Raw genomic sequence first — 22,957 nt, forward strand, 5'->3', positions numbered from 1 at the left:
ATCCGGATCTGGGTGACACGAAAACCGGTGTTGCCAGATATTGTGAGAGAGATAAGCGACCAGGCAGCCTATGAAAACAAGGCGGTACATTGGCTATACATTGGCGATCTACAAGCGCATAATTCGTGACGCGTTGTGAGCTTGTAGATCTGCCAAACATCTTGAAGAATCTTTTCCAAAATGTCTTGAAGAAAAAAAAAAGTAGAAGATTTGGAAGATTTGGAAGAAACATTCTATCAACACAGATATGGTATGGGGGGACAGGGGGGCTCCCTGGCACAACACTAATTAATACAAATATTTGAGAACCATTGGTTTAAATAATAATGTACAAATATGGAAATAAGCCCAAATAAGCAACTACACTTTAGAAACAAGCCCCAAAAAAAACGCAACCCGCAACTAGCCTAACAATATTTACAAGCAACTTTACAGGAATAATAAGCCCAAAATCGCTTATAATAAGCGGACATGGCAATAATGACGTAACCACCGCCAAGATGTTCATGTTAGAAAGAGATGCGTCAATTTCCCCCCTCCTTCTTTTACCCACTTTCACACTGGTGTCCCTATTTTTTGGCATGCCATTATTATAGTCGACAATTTTAACTTTTACACTTTTTTAAAAATTAAAACAATATGTAACAATTACAATTGCAAAACAATAGCAGATCCACAAGCTCACAATGGGTTGCAGTTCATGAGAGCTTGTATATCGGCTATTCTCAAATTGCCATAGTAAAGATACATTTAAATTATGTGGCATACAAATACACCATCCCTCACTACTTGACTTAAGCACATTAAACCACTTAGCATCTTTAAAGATACAAAAATACATTTGTAATTGTTTGGAGGGGGTTAATTAGTTAGTTAATTAGTAATAAGAGGGTATAATCATGTTGGCTTTTTGAGAAGAGAAAGACATTGATATCTAAAACATTAAGACAGTTAAATAACTATAAATGGTGGCTCCTAACTGTCACAATGTCCTCAAATGCCCCTCTGCTAACCACGAGGGCTGTGTTGAACATCTCTTATTGCACATCTCTGCCCATATTAGGGATGTAGCTGGAATCTGAGCCTCCATGGTTCCAACACATTTCAAATGGAAGGAGGTTCTCATTTATAAATCATGTCAGTGAGCCAGCAGAATTATTGGGAAATCATATTATATAGGCTAGCCCAGGGGTCTTCAACGGTTTTCAGGCCAAGGACCCCCTAGCTGAGAGATGAAGCAGGGAGTAGGGACCCCTCTATATTGTATAACATTGTGTTTCAGATTAAACTTTTTTTAAAATGTTTTACGTGGTCTGCTCTTTAATTCCCATAACACCTATACCTCTTTGCCAAAAAATAGCCGATCTACATGCTCACAACGCAGTGCCAGTGCGAAGCATTGTGAGCTTGTAGATCTGCATTTTTGGCTCAAGTTCTGCTCAGAAAAGGGATGCTATGGTTCAAGTGGTTAATGTAAAAAAAAAAAATCATGTCACACAAAGATTTGGCCCTGTAGTAACTCTGAGGACCCCTTAGGGGTCTCGGAAGACCCCTGGGCTAGCCGTCTTATTTCTAGTGCAACACTTTATAATACAACACAAGCTACACCCACCATAGAATTATTGTTAAATGGTGTTTACATAGGCTAGTCTTTGTCCAAAGCACTTTAGAATGTGCAGTCTCTACATGCACAAAAGGCATCATTTCGACCCCATTTTGACCCCATGCACATTGTCGTTTCTCCATTTCTTTCTTTTTTTTAATGCAAAACATATGGGAGCTTACAACAAAAACAATTCACCCTGAATTTTATAACTGTAACTTGTAATTTAAAGCTGCACTATATAACTTCCCTCTTCTACCCCTGGATTTGAACCCAGTTTCCTGCGCAAGTGCTGCCATTGAGCCAATAGAGCCTGCCTGCTTGCTCAGGGGATAAATTGAATCTTGACTATCAGGTAAAAAATAAAAATGTGTGTCAAATCCGGTGTCTAGGTGAGACATGACCTTTGACAATATCTAAATGTCTCAATAGAAGAGCAGGGACACAAAATACAACCACCCCGATTGTATAAGTTATGTTGTACCAACATACTCTACCTACCAGATAGGACACAATTACATTTTATTCATTTTTTAAAAATGGGTGTGTAATTGTCAATTGATTAAAAAAAAGTATTTTTTGGGGGGAATTATCCCGTTAAGGTGTGAACCTAGGAGTTTGTAACCTCGGTCCCAGCCTCACTCATCTGCGAAAAGAAGAGCCTGGTCACGACCTAAAGCAGCGAGTGTCTAGGAAGTCCTGAGTGGACAGGATTTCCCCCGGAAATGATATTTTTTGACCAAACACAACACTCGTTTCATTCACGGAAAATGTTAACAGATTTGTAAAGCATCAACGTCATTTCCTTGGGCGGTACTTCCGCCAAATTCAATCATTTCCTGTTGTCAACTTCCTAGACAACCAACATCCCAGGTCTTGCCCAGCCTAAGGAGTTTGAAGTCTTTCTCAAAGACAGCAACACAAAAAAAAAGGACCCCCGGGGTTGGAACCGGGAACCTGATGATGACCTCCTGATGCCACACCATAAAAACTACTACAGATGAGATGAGGTTGTCATTGTAAAATCATACCACTGTACTGTTTACAAACTGTTTTTAAGTATTCAATAAAAAAAACTACATGTAATCAATGTGGACAATCATACATAAAGAATGAGAAAACACACGCCATTCCAAGTTTTGGTTTTTATTAAGGTCTGCAGTACATTTGTCATCAATGTACTGTATTACACCTTCTCCCAATCATAACTGAAAGCCATTCAACTTATTTTTTAAGTTTTAGACATTTTCCAAGTCTAATCATACATTTAAATAAACTCCTTAAAAAAAATTCCATGGTTTATATTTTGATTTATTCCATTTTTTTTTAACTCTTTTACTTTTTTTCATACAAATCTTCACTTCAATAGAAGGTGTTAGCTTGCAGAAATAAAATTTAAACACAAATAAAATAAAATAAAAAAACAAACAACAGGTAAACGCAAAGGCAGCGTTGGGAGGCGCCGAGCCAGCCACAACGACTCTGAGGTAAGTGTGTTTCCTCTTCTGGTCGAAGGCCTCCGTTACCTCTTCAGACTCTTCTGGGCTTGCTTCAATAAAGTGTCAAAGTCTAGTGCATTAAAGTTGGCCTTTGACGGCGATGGGTCGTATGAGTCTCTATTAGAATCTGCAACGAGAGAGGTAAGGGGGAGACAGATGTCAACGACGTCAAGACAATAGAAGACCAGACAAGCAGTGTTGTTCACATGCCATTTTGTCCTTTAACCTAACCCAGTGGTTCTCAAACCTTTTCATGACAAGGACCCCCAACGTGGCCCACGGACCCCCCATTTGAAAAGATATGCCAGGCAGGGACAGAAGATCTTTACAGCTCTACCAGTGATTCTCAACCATTTTAATTTCAAGGAACCTCAGTTTGACATGCATTAGTCTACGGTCCCCTATGTAATGGCATTTATATCTCTGGGACCACAGTTTATATTGTAAAATCAATGTTAATTTAACTCAGTGTGCAAATGGAACCAAATGGACCCATTTGCACACTCTCGGGAATTACAGACCCATAAGGGTCCATTTGGGTACTAACTGTCCATCATTTAGCTGGGGTCTCTGGGGGTCCCCAGACCCCACTTTGAGAACCAATGACCCAACGTCACTATTTTGGGCATGCCGTAGTTTTTCAGCAGTCTAATCATGTTTGGTTTTTGAGAACAGACATGCATTTCTGTCTAAAACTAACTTTAAGCACTTAAACCCTATACATTTAGTTGTGACAAGTCAAACTTGTCACAATGTGCTCAAATCCCCCTCTGCGAACCACTAGGGTTGGGTTGAAGCGTCTCTTATTTATTGTACATCTCTGCCCATATTAGGAGATAGAGTATAGATTAAGCTCAGTGGTAATGCCAACCTACCAAGGTCAGCATAGCTGGTCTGGCAGAACTGTCTCCTTCCACCAAAACAGAGATCAAACGGCAGCTCGTCAGGTCTGCGCAGCTTGCCTCCGTTCTCGATGGCCGTGAAGGCGTCCTTTGTGTCATAGTAAGTCACAAACCCGTAGTTGTCCCTGTAACAGAAAACACGGCAGGCATAATCAAAACACTTTTCCGTGACAATGGATTGACATAATACGGTCTGAATAGACTGGTTTTACAAGTGTGCATTGCTTTTAAAAGAGAAACCTGGGGGTGTCGCCAGGAGTCTCCAGTTATGAGCAAGTGTTGCTTTAGCACCGTTGTTGGCCCAGGAGGTCACAGACAGAACCTCTCAGGTTCAAAGACAGTGCATAATAACTCGACAACATGGGCGTTGTTAAAAACAAATGCCACTGATGTGTAACACAAATAGCGCCTCATTTCACTACAACACTACGACCACAACAGTGGCGTGCACAGACATTTTGAGGGGCAGGTGCTCAAGTAAATTATACTTTTTTTTGTTTACTTGGTCTGCTCTTTTTTCCCTCTACACCTATACCTCTTTGCCAAAAATAGCCTATCTACAAGCGCTGCGAGGCGTTGTGGGCTTGTAGATCTGCTATTTTTGGCTAAAGTTCTCCTCAGAAAAGGGATGCTAGGTTTCGAGTGGTTATGGTAAAAAGAAAAATCATATCACATAAAGATTTGGCGGACCCCCTCTAGTAACTCTGAGGACCCCCTAGGGGTCCCGGACCCCCTGTTGAAGACCCCTGCTGTAAACTGAAGGAAAAAAAAAAGTCTATCTGTGCACGTCCCTGCACCACAATATAAATACAGAATTTGGAGTCTCAAAGAATGATCCTTTACTTACCCATGATCTCTAAAGTGCAGAGTGCATTCCTCAATCTCCCCATATAAAGAGAAGCGCTCTCTCAGTTCCTTACGGGTCATCGTCCCCCGAATTCTGCCAACGTAAACAACTCTGCGCTCCTCCTGAGAGAATAAAAACAGCACTTCGATGTTAAATATGTTGAAGATAAACAACAGGTGGCATCGTCTTAATAATTTCATGTTTGCGTGGCTAAGGAGGATCACATAGTAAAAACCCAACTCACGATGGCTTTCTCCTTGCGTCTTTTCACCTCTTCAGAACTTTCTCTTACACTAGGCCTATAGCCGGACCTAAAAAGGTGGAACAATAGAAACATAAGGAAATTAGTATATCATATTTACAGGGTATTAGCATTTCATAGTATTTACGGTAAAAAAAATAACTAAAAACACATTTGTGGTGTAACAAAGTACTCCAACAACCAGTCCTTGCGAAGCTGTGCCAGACTAAATCAGGACACAATAAGGACACCAACTCTACAGCAGTGGTTCTCAACCTTTTCAGGCCCCCATATTTGAACTGTGGACCCCCCCAAAATAATCATATTTGAACTGTGGACCCCCCCCCACCCTGTTAAGCACTTGGAATGTAGGAGTTGTGGCATTCAATTTAGTTTGACTCGGTTCCACAGACAAATATTGTAAAAATAGCAGATCTACAAGCCCACAACGCCTCGCAACGCAGGCATAATCAAATGCTTCATGACAATAATAGATTGACAGAATATAATACTGTCCGAATAGACTACAAGTGTGCATTGCTTTTAAAAGAGAAACCTGGGGGTGTTGCCAGGAGGCTCCAGTTATGAGCAAGTGTTGCTTTAGCACCGTTGTTGGCCCAGGAGGTCACAGACAGAGCCTCTCAGGTTCAAAGACAGTGCATAATAACTCAACAATATGAGCTTTGTTAAAAACAAACACTGATGGGTAACACAAACAATGGCCAATGTTTGACCAGTTTTTATAATATAATTGAGTTTGTTGATAACTTTTGATGATGCAGGCCTAATGATCTTCAGTCAGGTATTAAAAAAAGTCTTTAAATTGTCATTTCACTGTCATCTGGGGACCCAACCCCCAAAAAAAACATTTGGGGACCCCAGGGGGTTCCCTAAATGGTCCTGACACACAGGTTGAGAACCACTGCTCTACAGTACAGTGTGACGTAATGTTTGTCGTTCAGCCCAGATGAACGTAGTTACCTGCTCGTCCTTCTGCCTCTACTCCACCCGTCTTCCATCCAGGGGGAACGAGAGCGCGACCGACTGCGGGAGCGGCTCCACGACCCGGAGCGAGAGGAGGAGTACGAGTACCTTCGTCTCCTGGGAGGGGAGCGGGAGACGGAGCGAGAGGAGGAACGGGAAGACGAGCTGGATCTGCTCGCAGAGCGACGGCGATATCTTCCAGAGAAAACAAGATGGGAGTGTTGGTGATCAATGAAGCAAGTGTGGAAACTGTGACAACACTGCATACGATGTAAAATAAGTTACATTTATCAACAGGTGTTTTTCCAACAATACATGGAAAATAAAAATTAAACGTTTACAAGGACATCAGTCATACATTCTATGACTAAATTATATCCAATTACAGAGGCCTGAAAATGACAGCTAGTGAGGAAGAGTTGAAGCCCCGTCAAAACTAGAAACATTATACAACATGGTCCATATGGTTAATTTTATACCTCATCCTCTACAGTGCTACTGGACAGGCTGAATCTTTCATTCAGGCCAGACTTCAAACTTTATTGTTTGAGTTATTGTCTCAATGGTCCCTTAAAAGCACTCAGCACCACATAGCTGAGTTCATACACAAACCAAAGAGTTACTGTCTGCAGCCCTTGCACACCAGAATTGCACCAAACAGCAAGACTGGCCAGCTTAATAAGCTGCAGGAAAACCTTTTCTTTTTACTTGACCATATAATTGTCCATAAAACAAGGTATTTGGCTTGACTGTTTTCAGTTTAATCCTCATGGCTTTTATCAATAAAACATTTTGGATACAATATATCGGCTATTTATGAGACATCAGTATTGGCAATGATGCAGCCAATTTCTCCAGATATCTTTTTTACCCTTGGCCTTTATTAATGTTCACAAATAGCAGATCTACATGCTCCCAACATGTCATGATGAGGCACTATGCAAGCTTGAAGATGGACTTTTTCTTTTAAGGTTTATGTGAATTTTATACTTACTCGTTGCTTGTGCATAATTATAATTAAAATGTTCTTTTCAAACATTCAAGAGTTCTAATTTCATTTATTTTGATCTATCAAAAGGTTATGCGTTTCTTTGCATTCATTTGTTTGATTACAAGTTGATGTTCTCAAATAAAAACATCAGTAATCGGTGGTCTAGAACTCTCCAAAAATCAGGATCAGACCCGAGGCATCGGGTCAGATTCTCTGATGTTGTTGTGACTTTTGAGGGCCTCACCTTTTCCTGGGTGGAGAGCGAGATCTGGACTGAGAGGAGGAGCTGGAGCCGTCTGAATCCGATCCGCTGCTGGATGTGGGGCTGGGGGAACGGGACCCTCTTCTGCTAGACCGACCCCTCTTCCTGTCTTTGGAGGCGGGTCTCGGGCTAGGGGAGCGAGAATCGGAAGCGTGTCGACGGTAGGAACGCCCATGCCTCGGACTCTCCTCTGTAAGAGCAGCATCATCATCATCATCGGTCTCCCGCCTAACAGGGGAGGCGTCGGGGGTCTCTAGAACAGAGCTTCCTGCAGCGGTGACAGTCCTGTGATCCAGAGGATCGGTCTGTGAAGAATCGGACGATTTCGTATCCAGAACGGGTGCGGTTGTCTCGACTCTGTGGTGGACCATTTGAGAGGGCTGAGTAGTGGTTGTGGTGGTGGGGGGCCGCTTGATGGTTTTGATGGTGATGAAAGGCTGCTGCTTGATGTTCCAGCGCTGGCCCTGCTCACCGGCGGGAGCCACCTTGCTGGGGAGGCAGTAGTCGTGGTCCATGGATATAAGCTCGGGTGATACGGCAGGGGCGGGAGCCGTGGGCTTACTGCGGAGCTTGGCCGCGGGCAGGGGCCGGGCATCTATCTGGATAACCTTGGAAGGGGATGGCTTGGGGGGCCCCTCGGTGGCGGCCCTGCTCTTCGCTAGGAGGGCCACGGGCGCCAGAGGTTTCCACATCTGGTGAGGAGGAGTGGCTGGTGGAGTCAGAGCTGCGATGGAGAGAAAAAGGCTTGATGAATTATAACTATTATGTGGCAGTTGAGAGACAAATGATACGATTTGGGTTTTATATTATAAACTATCGGTACTTGAAAATCTAATCATGTGGATCTCGGGATAAAGCTTTACAAGGACATCAGTCATATATTACAGGAGGTTGAAAATGACATCTACTGCGGAAGAGTAAAATAGAGTTTAAGGTCTGTCAAAACTTTATACGTTTATATGGTTAATTTTCTACCTTATCCTCTACAGTGCTACTGGACAGGCTGAATCTTTCATTCAGGCCAGACTTTAAACATCGTTTGAGTTATTGTCTCAATGGTCCCTTAAAGCACTCAGCACCACCCAGCTGAGTTCATACACAAACCAAAGAGTCACTGTCTGCAGCCCTTGCACACTAGAATTGCACTACACAGCAAGACTGGCCAGCTTAATAAGCTGCAGGAAAACCTTTTTTTTTGCTTGACAATGCAATTTACCAGTAGACAAAGGCATTTGGCTTGACCGTTTTCAAATCCTCATGGCTTTTATCAATAAAACATTTTGGTATCAGGGCAGAACTTGGATCAATGTTGGCACTTGGGAAGTTTAAAAAGAATTACCTGCAATACTTGAGAGGTCATTGGCCCTCACACGCTCCACGGCACTTCTCTCTGCAGTCAATGCACCACTGTGTAAAACAAAAGTACAAGGCTTTGTCAGCAAACATTTATAAGGCCCTGTATACCCCCGCACAGGTGTCTTCACTTATTGGCTGATTAAACCTAATCTCAGGAATGGGTCTGGGTGTGCACAGACTTAATGGTGTAACATAATACCTCAGGCTGTCTTAGAATGAGAATCGGGTCAATTCGGACATTCAGATCCATATCAGACCAGGCCATTACCAGGGCCGGTCAAACACCAGTGTATGATGATCACGGTAGGTCTTGGCAAAACGTGGCTTCTGGCCACCGACACACACACGCACGCACGCACGCACCCACACACACTCCAAACTGTTGCCAGGAGATTTCCTCCAGCACACACACACTCACACACCCCCTGAGCAGCATGGGGGGCTGTAGGGTAACTCACCTAGAGTTTCCTACAGCAGCTGCTCTACCAGAGACCTCCGGCACAATCTGCTCCACTTTGGCTGAAGAGAGAGAAACAGAGGGAAGGATGAGTACAGGGAACGTTGGGACCCGGGTAGTCGACAAGAGCACATGAAAAGACGGGAAGGATGTGAGGAAAAAGATTTTGCGAGATGAGGTGAAAACAAGGATGGAGCGGAGCCTACAAATCCAGGGAGGGTATTTATTTATACACTGACTGGACATATCCACGGCATGGTACCAACTCAATCTGACCCGCTCTTGGTACTATGCAGTTGCTCAATATATTTTAATTTAGTTGATGGCTAATGACGCCAATGACAATTCTCTGACCAATCCAGCAGTCGTGGGCTAGCTAGATGACACACTAAGTAAAGCCTGATTTATTGTATACAACTTACACATCGCGTCTAAACAAATGTAATTACCTTCATATTCAAAGTAATTCAAATGTAAACATCGTTATTGTCTCAATGGTCCCTTAAAGCACTCAGCACCACCCAGCTGAGTTCATACACAAACCAAAGAGTCACTGTCTGCAGCCCTTGCACACCAGAATTGCACCACAGCAAGACCGGCCAGCTTAATAAGCTGCAGGAAAACATTTTACTTGACCATGAATTTACCAGAAGACAAAAGGGTATTTGGCTTGACTGTTTTCAGTTTAATCCTCATGGCTTTTATCAATTCTATACTTTTGCCATATCAGCATGGCGTGAAAATTGCCCATTTACAAGCTCAGAACATGTGTGAGATTGTATGTTGCCGTATGTATGTATCCCATCAGGTTTGACAGGCTGCAATGTGTGTAGTTTGGATGATTGGTGACTCATCCTGTGACGTTCATTATTGCTCCAATAAAGTGGATTCAGAGAGGGGGTAACGAAAGTAACATGGTAATATAACGAGAAACGTAAGCAATTACATTTGATACCAAGTAATATGTAAAGCAATATTACTTTTGAAAGAAGCAATAAGTAAAGAGTTACTTATTACACTTCCTGAGTAACTTGCCCAAAACTGGGTACGACAAACGCCATTGAATGAGAACAGAGGTACACGTACAAAACTGTCCCCTACTTGTCCAGGCTGGGGCCTATACGTCGGTCCAGACAAAGGCAGCAGGGGGAGAGTTAAATGGATTTGCAGACAGGGCAAAATTCCAACAGCTGAGCAGACAGGAACACAAAGCAGCAGCAGCTCTGCGCACCCCCCCCCCCCGCCTCCACACCGCCCACACACGCACACATCCTGGTCTTTAAGTGGAGATACCAAGAGTTTTATACCATTCGTGCAGTATGGGAGAGAGGTCGTGATGCAATGACGATTCTGTTTCCGCGTCACTTTTTTAAAATATTTTTTTGGGGCTTTTATAGATAGGACAGCAGACTGACAGGAAATGGGGGAGAGATGGAGTGTGACACGCAGCAAAGGTCGTCGGGAACGGGATTCGAACCCGCGACACTGTGCCAGGCTGCTGACATTGCAGCCTAGGGTGCCTGGACCGCCACGCTGTGGCCCAGGCCTCCACGTCACTTTTTTGACATCGCCTCAGCTCACTTAGTTGGAACATCGACGGAGGGAGGGTTAGGGCTGAGCAAAATATCGATATATAACCTCCATGATGAATGTGTTGTCCATGCTGGTCCAAATACCTGAAGAGTGATATCCTAATAATATAGTAATTTAGTTCCCACTCCTTTGGGAGGGGGGGGGGGGGGGGGGGGGGGGGGGACGACTAAATATGAAATGTGTCCATGCATTTATCCCATCCTAACTATCAGGAGCAGTGGGTGCTATCAAACAGCGCCCGGTGAACAGTTACGGGTTCAGTGTCTTGCTCAGGGACACTTCCGACACATAATCCAGTGGGCGAACCAGGGTAACCGCTGATTCTAGGGACACCTAGGTTGGGACCCGGGATGAACCGGGGACATTCAGATTCCCAGACATCCTCTCTCTACCCATTCAGCTATGGCTGCCCCCTAAACCTACTAATGACATGCTCCAACTTTCTGCACAACAGACAACTGGAAGCATTCGGGGGATCTCCAGGTGTCCATTTACAGACCCCACAAGCCTTTTGCAAGTCCCACCACCACCACCCCCCACCCACTATTCCTGTCCAAAGATAGAGTGCTGCAACATTATACCACCACTTTCATCCATTACGAAATCCGGAAAGCGATCCTCTGACCACGTGTACCTCGTACTCAACTATGTGACCTACAAAGCAGTTGGCCAAGTTTACAATTAGCAAAACAGCATGGGGACTGATTGTTTGAGTCGGGGTGGGAATAATGGCAGTGGTTTTCAAACCTTTTTGTGGCCAAACCAAAATCTCAAGGCAAGCCTGTATTCACAGCAAATCAACAAGCTCACAACTCAACACGTTTTGAGTTTATAGCCATTTGCTACTTTTTTTTTAATTATTATTGTGGGGTAAAATGAATTAAAAAAAGAGGGAAAAAAAATAAATCATCTAATGTGGAATAAGAGATTTCCCTTTCAGGTGAACAGGTTTACCATTCAAAGATGAAGAATTGAGCTACGGGTAAATATGTACTGTGAAATCAGGAAGGCAAGCGTCTTTATACGTCACTCACCTTGAGTCTCTTCAAACTGTTCCAGCAAGCTGGTCAGATCTGCAGCTTCAATACCTGAGAAACATCAGTTATGTTTAAAACCGAAACGTAATTACCTTCATATTAAAATGAATTAATTAAAATGTAATCGTTTGAGTTAATGTCTCAATGGTCCCTTAAAGCACTCAGCACCACCCAGCTGAGTTCATACACAAACCAAAGAGTCACTGTCTGCAGCCCTTGCACACCAGAATTGCACCACAGCAAGGCTGGCCAGCTTAATAAGCTGCAGGAAAACATTTTACTTGACCATGAATTTACCAGAAGAGAAAAGGTATTTGGCTAAGTGTTTTCAGTTTAATCCTCCTGGCTTTTATCAATTTTATACTTTGCCATATGACAGCGTGGCATGATAATAGCCCATTTACAAGCTTACAACATTTGTGAGATTGTATGCCATTTTGTAAAATTTCCACCTATGATGACATGCCTAAAATAGGGGCGCCAGGTTCAAAGTTAACAGATTCGTGATAGACTCTAAGCTCACCTATTTCACTGGTGAAGGCCTCGATCAGCTCCTGTGTGCGACTCTTTGTCCGAAGTGCCCCGGGTTCTGCAGTGGGACGACCTTCACCTCCGAGTGCGACAGCATTGGTTTCCTTCAGGATCGCGGAAGAACGAGAAGGCTGGTTTGCCCGAAACGGAGCGGTGTGGGGACCAGGGACTGCAGGTCTGGAGGAAGGCCTGCTGGCAGGTGTGACGACAGAGTCACTCGCTGGGGGGGTAGCAGCAATGGGCAGAGGCACGTTCCGGATGATTGCAGTGGTCTTGAGTATCTGGGCAAACACGCTAGCAGCGGTTGGTTTGGGGGAATTCGTAGTGGTTTTAGACAAGCCTTCGTTGACTAGCACGGGTTTCGCCAAAATTACCTGAGGAGGGCAGGGCCTTTCCCCGGCGACACCCTCAACTTTTGAGGGCGCAGAGAAAGACTTCAGCTTCTCCGCTGTAGGCGTGAGCTCAGAGACCGACCGCAGGACAGGCGGAGGAGACCCGGAGTTGTGAGGCACAAGAGGCTTAGCAGCAGGCAGGGTGGCATGCAGAGGTGAGAGTGAGGTCGTCGGGGCAGAGGCGGGTCTGGGTTGGGAGTCCTGAGGGGCGGGTTGAGGTTTAGGGGCTGAAGCAGCAGCAGCGCTGGCAACCTTCCTGGAGGCCGCCACCATGTAAGCCGGGGGCACGAGCAGCGCCTCGGGGGTGGGCGGCGCGCCCGGCCCCATGGGTTGCCAGGCGGTTTTCACCTCGTCCGCCTCCTTCGACGGCGGCGGGTGGTGGGGCCTGCGAGCGTCCCGGGGACTGGGGTCGGGCAGGCAGGGGATGGGAGGAAGCTCTTTAGGGGGTTCGGGGAGACTGGGCCACTTGGTGCTGTGGTCCTCCGCTTTCTCTACCGGAACGAGCTTCTTCTCCAGACGAAGTCGCCGGTACTCCGCCAGACTGAGAGATTTGGGCTTGGCCTCTGGCGCAGGAGGAGGAGGGGCCAGATCACTAGTCTTTGCGGTCACAGGAGGAGGAGTAGAGGACTCACTTGAGGGGAGCGGGTTTTGGGGTAAGACGTTAAGTTGAGTCATGGAATCCTCTGGAGGAGACAGAGGTGTTGTTGACAGGGGGACAGGGGAGACCGCAGCGGTAACTGCTGATGAGACAGGAAGCTTATCAGCTGCCGGAGCTGACAGTTTGGCCATTTCCTCGGACTGAGAGGAATTTATGGGTGTGGGGGGGCTATCAACAGGACTCGTCTCTGGGCTTGCATTTCCTGGAGACTGGTCTGTAGTGGGTGGCAACGGTTCAGCACCTTTCTTGATCGTTGATTTAGTCGGTAGTGTTAGGGTGGTGACTTCTGATTGCGTTTCAGCCGGTGCCCCGTTACGTCCTCTGGGCTTCGGAAGAGAACTAGGAGGACTTGAGGCACACGGAGCCGTAGATTCTTTCCTTTTCTTCTCTTCCTTGATAGTCTTTTTTGCAGTTTTACGGGGCGACACTTCCGCAGCCCGTCTTGACGAGGAGCTCCGAAGGACCCTTCCTTCCACGGGAGGAACGTCCTCCTCCTCCACGGGCTCCTGTTTGAGCCCCTTCTTACTTTTCTTTTTCTTTCTTCTTCTTCGAGACGGGCTTTTCTCCCGTATCTCTTCTTTGGGTCTTTTTATGACCGCGTCATCCTTCACCTCTGAGCTTGCGAGCGGGGCCAGGTGGCGTGCAAATTCAGCCAGGGCCTCGTTGGCCATGGTGTCGTCGTCGTAGTCATCGTCGTCGACAATTATGTGCTCGGAAATGTCGGAGGCTGCATCGTCCTCTTCATCAGGAACTCTCTGCCTCATTTCTGGGGCATTTTGTGGCACTGGCCCAGGGAGAGAGAGATCCATATCCTGGATGGCCAGGATAGGCTCTCCGTGTTCCCCCTGATCCACCACTTCAAGTAAGATGCCTCCTTCAGGCAACAACATCTGCTCCTCCAGTCCATCTTCCACACAGATAGTCATACAGTACGGGTGCATGTGCTTCACCAAGTCCCCTAAGCTAACCGAGATGCCATCGTAATCTTCACCCTCCTGCTCAAGAGTTATGGAAGGGAGGGTCCGATTCCCCCAGTCGGGCAGCTCCTGATCCGGAGATGAAGGGGTGAGGGAGCCATAGTCATCCTCCTCGCCGTCACTCCTCTGGACAGAAGCAGCCTGTGACCTGGAGAGGCTCTGCATGCGGAAAGGAAGAAAAAAAGATATCACATTTTCTGGAAATCTATCTGCGGCAACATACTGTACATTGTCTATAGACTGTTCACAGACACATACCTTCCCAGTTGAGAAGGGTCTCATGTTGCAGAAAGGGTCCTTCTCTGGAGGGGATCGCGACAGACACAGCAACCTCCTCAGCTAAAAAGAAGAACATAGAAAAGCTTAACAATCACACATAAATTGACTCAATAATGTCTAAATCTGTCACATCTACAGTTCGGCGCTTGCATTACGTTTTGGACAGCTAAATGAGAATAGTAATCAGCTAGGGGGGTCTGTGTTTTTGATATACAATTGGGTATGGGTATATGCTTTTGTTTTATTCTGTACAAAATGAGGTGGTAAATTATACAGTACATTGTGTAGGGAAGGACAGATTACAAGTATTGTGTGACATTGATCAAATTTAATCCTTTGACCATAACAGAATATTGAACTGATATTTAATAGAGTTAGTTTCCGCAGCCATTTAGTATTCTGCGCAGCCAAGAAAATATTTTAATAGAGCACTTTTAGTGGCATCCTCTCTCAATGACTCAGCCCTCAAAAGGACATTAAAAAGTTCTCCTCTAAGCTCACCACGTCTCTGTGCTTCTCGGTTTCTTTCCAAGTCTGTTCTTGGCTCTGTCCCTGTTATTTTATCTGCTTCTCTCCATTTATTGAGTACCATGCCTCAGACTCTTTCCCTCGCCTCTGTATCCTCAAAAACAACGGAATGACACTAGAACTCTGACAGGTCAGAAAGGGCCCTGCGGGAAATTAAGTGGGGGGACACATAAAATGTCCGGTTTCAAATTGAGAAATGTGAACATACAGCAGAATGCCATTCGTCTCAACTCACTGGTCAACAACAGACCTTACACTTTTACCACTTTATAGCCCACTGTGTGGGTAGTCCACTGTGTGGTCAGCTATTCGCTTCCAAATTACACTCCCAAAGTTATGGGGATCCATGACTTAATGCATATCAAATCTGGGGGTCCTTGAAATTAAAAGGTTTGAGAACCACAGACTTACTGGGGTGTTTGTTTGTGGGTCTCGTCACTCTTACCCGCAATGGCTGTACCTCTCTCTCCCCCCCTGAGCCGTGTCGCCATAGCAGTCATGACGACACAGGCCGCCGCACGGGCATTATCACTTTATGTATACAGGACTACGATTACACTCCACTGGCGCCATCACTTATGTATACACTTACATGTTTGATATCTGCTGCTAAGTGTTGCCTATCACCTGCACAAGAGACTGACGTTCTACTGTATATCTGCTGAAAATGTTGTCCCTACTTGCACAAGAAGCATTTCTGCCTCATTATTTCCATGTTGTCTATGCACCAATATGTATATTTGACGTTGCGTTTTCTTGTTATGTTACTTTGTTGATCTGTTCATATAAAAATGTATTAATTAAACATTGTTTGAGTTATTGTCTCAATGGTCCCTTAAAGCACTCAGCACCACCCAGCTGAGTTCATACACAAACCAAAGAGTCACTGTCTGCAGCCCTTGCACACCAGAATTGCACCAAACAGCAAGACTGGCCAGCTTAATAAGCTGCAGGAAAACATTTTACTTGACCATGCAATTTACCAGAAGACAAAAAGGTATTTGGCTTGACTGTTTTCAGTTTAATCCCCATGGCTTTTATCAATTTTATACTTTGCCATATGACGTCTCTTTTCTAAAACACTGGAAATTGTAAACCACACTCACACTATACCCTGTTATACTTGCGACGTGACAATTAAGTTGCCGTTGAGTGTATTCATGTCCATGAAAACACAACAAGTATTTCCCAAGGAATGTGCAGAATTATTCCAAAATAAGAGTTACTTCTCTAACTGGGATGTTGAGTGCAGGTCTCTTTCTAAATTGTTGCCAGCTGGTGATTTCTCTCTAATCAGCTAATTAGCTGTTGCTTATTATTAAAGACCTTCAACCTGTTGTCCCCATTTTTGGCATGTAATTACCGGCAAAAATATTCAAAAATAGGGGATACAAGCTTAAGATGCAACGTGTTGTGAGCTTGTAGATCAGCAATTTCCAGTCCCCCCCCCCCCCATAAAAGTAGATCAGCAATTTCCAGTTCCCCCCCATAAAAAGGGCTTAGGTGGTAATTAACACTGCATCGATATAAAGTTCACACCTTCCAAGTTATACTTTTATAACTTTTACAACCTAAATGGATCAAAGGCTTAGCCATCCCCCCATGAAGTGTCTGTGTGAAAAGCACCATTAGGTGAGTTGTGTTGTCAGTGTGAAGAACGTGAGAAAGGGAATTATGAATTATGGAGTGAGAGAGTGTAACAGCTGGGGGGGGGGGGGACTAACCGGGGAGTGCTCCCTGGCCTTCTGACCCGACAGCAGGTCCGAGTCGGGCAGTATGTCGAATGGAGACAGGTTCTCGTCATCGACGTTGTCCAGGATCTCCGTCAGGGCCGTTAGCAGCGTCGCCTCGCTCTCCTCCTGAATAAAAACATACAAATTACATTAAGTATGCACGCCCCATCCTGAGATGGACAGTCAGCGAAGACATTTGGTGTAGAGGGAAAAAAGGAGGGGACCTAGGACAGAACCGTGGGGGACTCCAGTCAACAAATTATATGAAGTGGTTGACAAACAATAGATTGACTTGCACACGTCCGTCTGTGTGTACACCAGTGGTTTAACCATTTTTTGTGTCAAGGACCCCCAAATGTACACATACAGTATTAGCCCACGGACCCCCATTTGAAAAGATATGCCAGGGACTCAAACCCTTTTGATTTCTTGGGGGTCCCAATCTATACTGTATCATCATCATCATTAGTGTTCATGTAACTCTGAGAGTGTACAAATGGAACCTAATGGACCCTAACGGGTCCATTAGGTTCCATTTGTACACTCTCAGAGTTATAGACACATAAGGGTCCATTTGGACTCTCTCAGAGTTACAGACACATAAGGGTCAATTTGGTACCTAACTATTAATTTGTCTGGGGACCCCCTGGAACCCCCTCAAGGACCACTGGTGGTCCCCGGACCGTGTACACTGAGTACAGATTGCGGGGGGAAAGGAGTGTTACCTCTCCTGTGTGGGTGTCCTCAAACATGGAGAGGATGGAGGGGTCCAGGGTGCTCTGAAAGACCTCCAGAGTCTCACCAGGGCTCAGCTCATCATCCTAAGAGGAGAACAACAAAAAAAACAGCTCTTTAACTTAAGTTTCTGATTTGGTTATCAGAAATAAACTGCATGTAGAAATAATCACGCAAACTCAGACAAAATTTGGATTCCGGTGACAGTATACACAAGTGCTCTATATTTATGCGCAATTCCTCTTAAATCAACTGTACATTCAGCAGTTACACATATTGGCCCCTCGAAAAAGGAGCAAACGATGCTTCGTATGAAATATACAAATATGTATTAACGTTTACACTGTTTACACAAGGTGTCATTTTGTTACCAGGATGTCAATGCCTACATTGACATCCTGGTAAATGCATTGAGGGATTAAATAACCAAAGCCTCAACATCCTTGGGAAATGTTAAGTTATGCAAATGATGCATTGTTACCCCTCGAAAGTGGGGCCTCATTTAATCCTCATCCCAATGAAAAGAACACTAATGCGTTAAAAACACTAATATGTTAATTTATAAATTCATTCATATTCAAAACAATCCTAAGGAATGAGGACAGACTGAGTTACAGAGGACCTAATCCTGAAACTAGTTGAGGAAGTGATTCATGACACTGCTATGGTTGTTACAGTTACTTTGTTACTGTATGTATGAATGAATGAAGAGCCTTTTAGCTGTGTTGTACAAAGCAACACATTGACACAACTTAAAAACAAGTCAATACAAGAATATATGGTTTATAAAATAACTATTAACCACTAAAAATTGAGATGCAATGCAGAAAACAACAGAAAGTGTGGAGGCCTCACACACACTATGCAGTATCATTTAATTCTGTTTTTGTTTTATCTCCATGATAGACAACAACATTACTAGATCAAGAACAATAAATTAACCAACTTAAATATAGCTATGCACTACAATAGACAGATATATGGGCGCTGGTCAGCTCTCAGACAGGCTGTCTCCGACACACGTGGGTCCAGTGTGGAGAGGCACAGAGCGCAGACATGTTGGCTCCGAGGGTTGCCAGGTTTTGTGAGAGAAATAAGCAACCAGGTCTAGAAAACAAGCCCAAAAGAAACAACCATTAGGCCACATGGGCACTTCAAAGATATGTAAGTATACATCAGCCATTTGAAAATAGCCTATCTATTGGATCACATTGAGCTTGTAGATCTGCCATTTTCAAAAAAATCTTGAAGAAATGTGAAAAAGGTGGATTTAAAAAAAAAAAAACATTTTAACAGCACAAATTTGGTGGGGGTCCCTGGCACAAAATAGTTTCAGATGGGGGTCCACCACGAACAACTGCATGTTAATTTGGGGGTCTTTGACATGAACATGTTTGAGAACCACTGGTTTAAACAACATTGGGAAATAATAAGCCCAAATAAGCAACTTCACTTTAGAAACAAACCCCCAAAAAGTCGCTTAGAATAAGCGGCCATGGCAACACTGGCTCCGAGGCTCAAGTCTCGTCCCCTCGCGAGACGTGTCACTTTGCACAGGGGGGGAAAGGCCAGATCTACAAGCTAACAACGCGTCGCCTCGCGACGCGTTGTTAGCTTGTAGATCTGTTCTTTTTAAAAACGAGGCTCCCACATGTACTCTGACTCAACCCACGTGGTGCACTACAACAAACACGCTGCTAAGGCGTGGGACCCTCACTGCCTCCACCATGTTATTATAATATCAACCCCACATTAAACCCACGTTTTAAGTTATAACTGTTCATTAAGAAGTGACTTAAATGCATAGAAAACAAGTGGAAAAACAACATAAAATACAGAGCCCGACTGATAATGTCAAATTGAATGTTGTTTGGTGACTAATATGCCACAAAGCCACCAACATGTGATTCACCACTTTTTTTTTAAGCCACCAACTTCTGTGATTCACCACATTTTGAAGCCATGCATGTTAATAAACAAAAAGATGATCGATTCCTCTATCCAACTTTAATAACAAACAGTTGGCCGCCCCAAAAAAAGCACAGAAAGTACAGCTCCAATACAAAAAGGATGCTAAAAGGATTAAATCCAAGAAAGCACTATGTTGTCTGTGAATTCAATTCATCGAAACATTCAAAGACAAACAATAATATGCAATAATATGCTAAATCATCATATACACGACCCTTTCCCAATCGATGTAATTGATTGTCACGACGACACACACAGACTGGGTCAGGCTGACATCACTGGGAACACTGCCTCATCATCATCAATGTGATGACCACGTTGCTGCAGCAATGCTGCTGCACCTCAAACCAAGTCAATCTCAACCTCTAACACAATGTTAAATAAAGGCCCTTTAACAAAGTACGTGTGACAATATAAACGACCAAGGTTCCTCATTAAACAGCACACTTTATTATTGGAACGGTCACACAAACTAAAAGGAATCTGGTGCGCCATGCGTTTATTTTAATAGGCTACTACCACCACGTGTGTCATATATGAATGAGTGGCACAGCTTTGCACGTTTAACACCTCCGATCGGGACTCGATCCGAACCGTTATAATGTCACATACGACCACGACAGGTCGATCACTATCATAAAACACCACTGTCACGTCACCGATCACCGGGAATCGACCCCACAACACGAGTACAGTAGCCAGCAACGTGTGTGAGACCCGGCCGGCCATCCGCCGGCATTGGGACAGCTAGCAGTACTGTTATCATCACGTTTAAAACCACTAATGACACTGTGTGTACAAAGTTTAACATTAAATACAAATTAGACGTTTAACAAACACAGATGAGCAGCAATCTGTCATCCCAGCAAACACAATCAAGTGATCATTTCCAACAGGTTTGCAAGTTTAGACCCCTGATCGCATCCACGTGTCACTTTTCCCCATGCAGTTTGTGTACACAATAAAAAGGGGAAAAGGCCCGTGCGCGTTAAAACACGCCACACACATGACAAACACCACCGAGCACACATAATAACATGATCATCTCCTAGAGAACAGATCCCTCCTCACCTCATCTAGTGTGTTGCTAGAGAATAGATCCATAGTGGAGATAGTGAGAGTCTCGTCGCCTCCTGCTCCCCAGCGCGACGCCATCTTTCTGTGTGTGTGTGAGATGCGTGCTGCCTGGTTCCTCTATGGAAGTATGAACATGAATCACGCACTGGCTCAACGCGCATTGGTCCAGCGGGGCCCGGCGAGGAGACCACGTGGTGCCGGCGTTCCCGGCAAAATGACGCAAGATGACGCGACGAGTTCGGAGGTCGCGCCTGATTCGCCCCGCCCCGGGTTCGGTTCTTCTCCCGTTGTGTTGTCCACATCGTGGACTGTGGTCAGTGTGGTGGGAAAAAGTACTCTCTTTTTTTTTAACTTAAGTAAAAGTATCAATACTGTATTATACTGCAATGTAGAAACACTCTGTTACAAGTACAAGCCTGGTAATCAAAATGCACTTGAGTTAAAGTACAAAAGTATAGACATCAACATATACCAAAAATAAAATAACTCATTATGCAGAATGTCCCATTTCACAAGTTATTCTATGTCTAAAATGTATTAAAAAACTTTTGAAAATAGCCAAAGTTTAAATAGGGCTGAAGTGAAGTGGTGAATGTATGTTTTGTAATAATAATTCAAATCTGCAAAGTAACTATAGTAACTACAGTGTTCAAATAATTGAAGTGGAGTAAAAGTAGGCTACACTATTTGCCTCTGAGATGTAGTGGAGTAGAAGTAAAATGATTACAAATTGGAAATACTCCAGTAGGCTAAAGTAAAAAAAAAACTCAAACCATACCTTAAAATTGTACTTAAGTACTGTACTTGAGCAAATGTACTTAGTTACTTAGTAACACCACTGGATTATTTTTTTAAGATTGTGTACGAATGGATTCAAATTAACACATGTGGTTGCATCCCTTTCACTGTCTCTCAGAGTTTCATAGCCATTTATTTGGTGACATACTACAGTTAAATCAACAGTAAAGATTTAACTGATGGTCCACACATAATTAAAAAAAATATTGCTAAATTGTAAAATAATTTATTTTATTTTATTTTATTTTATCTGACTGACTATTAATGACTGTGGTTGTTAATTTTTTTTATTTGCATACATATATTTTATTTTTTAAATATATTTTGTGCTTTGATGCTGCTTTTATGTGGAGTGGAGTGAAGCTTTGTAGTGTTTTAATATGCAATGACATTAAAGCATTTCATCTTTCTTTTCTTTTTTAGGCCCATAAGACTTTTTAGAGCAGTGGTTCTCCACCTTTTCCCTGGAGGTCCCGACCCACAGGTTGAGAACCACTGTTTTAGGCTACTGAAGATTAGTCTCAGGGCTCATCATTGTGTTATTTGCTATGCTAATCCCTTTAATGAGGACCGACGGATTGATGGCTAATTGCTTGTTACTACAGTTATCAAAGTCTTGTTGACAGGAGTGTGGGACTCTTCAGGATACCCTGGAGGCTGGAGCAGCATTTTCATTTGTGTGAAATATTTGACATAATTCATGAATTATGGTCCATCAAAGCAGCCTATGAAGTGTGCTTGTGTTTGTTTGTTTGTTTGTATGTACTGTAGTAGTTATTTATAACATTACAGTCCAATATCCTTGGTTGACGTGACGTCGTAAATTAGTAGCCTCGTTTGAGTCGTTTGGCGGGTGTTGGTAAAGTGTATTTATTTAATGTATTTGGTGTCCCCATTACATTATTTGATTTATTGTTATTGTTCATTTGGTTTTATAGCTCCTATAATTCTATGTCATACAACCACTTTACCAGTGGTGGAAAGTAAGTAACTAAGTACATTTGATTTACTCAAGTAGCCTACTGTACCATTTTGGGGTAGGCTACTTACGGAGTATTTCCAATTTTCAGTAGGCCTACTTTTACTTATACTCCACTATATGAAATATTGTACTTTTACTACACTGAAATTATTTGAAAACTTTAGTTACTATAGTTACTTTGTAGATTTAGATTATTATTACAAAACATACATTAACCACTTCAGCTCTATTTAAACTTTGGCTATTACAAGCCCACAACGCGTCGCCATTGTGGGCTTGTAGATCTGCTATTTTCTAAATGACATGTTATATATGATACCTCGTGAAACGGGACATTCTGCACAATGAGTACTTTTACTTTTGGTACTTTGTACATTTTGATGCCAATACTTTTGTACCTTAACTCAAGTAAAGTTTTAATTCCGGACTTTTACTTGTAACAGAGTACTTCTACATTGCAGTATTGATACATTTTAAAGGAAAAAATGTGAGTACTTTAACCACCACTGCACTTTACAAAAAAC

At 43.6% G+C, this 22,957-nt stretch overlaps 1 protein-coding gene across 1 annotated transcript; it reads right to left on the bottom strand.

Moving 5' to 3' along the window:
• Positions 1–2,733: 2,733 nt before the first annotated feature.
• Positions 2,734–20,759, bottom strand: pprc1 (PPARG related coactivator 1). Its single transcript, XM_084075550.1, has 14 exons — positions 20,648–20,759; positions 17,596–17,691; positions 16,862–16,996; positions 14,589–14,669; positions 12,296–14,489; positions 11,770–11,823; positions 9,144–9,204; positions 8,669–8,736; positions 7,312–8,053; positions 6,074–6,271; positions 5,096–5,162; positions 4,852–4,973; positions 3,978–4,129; positions 2,734–3,229 (listed from the first exon to the last, which is right to left on the bottom strand). The coding sequence occupies exons 1-14, from the start codon at positions 20,729–20,731 to the stop codon at positions 3,126–3,128; spliced, it is 4,158 nt and encodes a 1,385-aa protein (XP_083931676.1). The 5' UTR covers positions 20,732–20,759; the 3' UTR covers positions 2,734–3,125.
• Positions 20,760–22,957: the final 2,198 nt, after the last annotated feature.

This window comes from Gymnoscopelus microlampas, assembly GCF_963454915.1.
Source record: "Gymnoscopelus microlampas genome assembly, chromosome: 13".
NCBI classification, from domain to species: domain Eukaryota; kingdom Metazoa; phylum Chordata; class Actinopteri; order Myctophiformes; family Myctophidae; genus Gymnoscopelus; species Gymnoscopelus microlampas.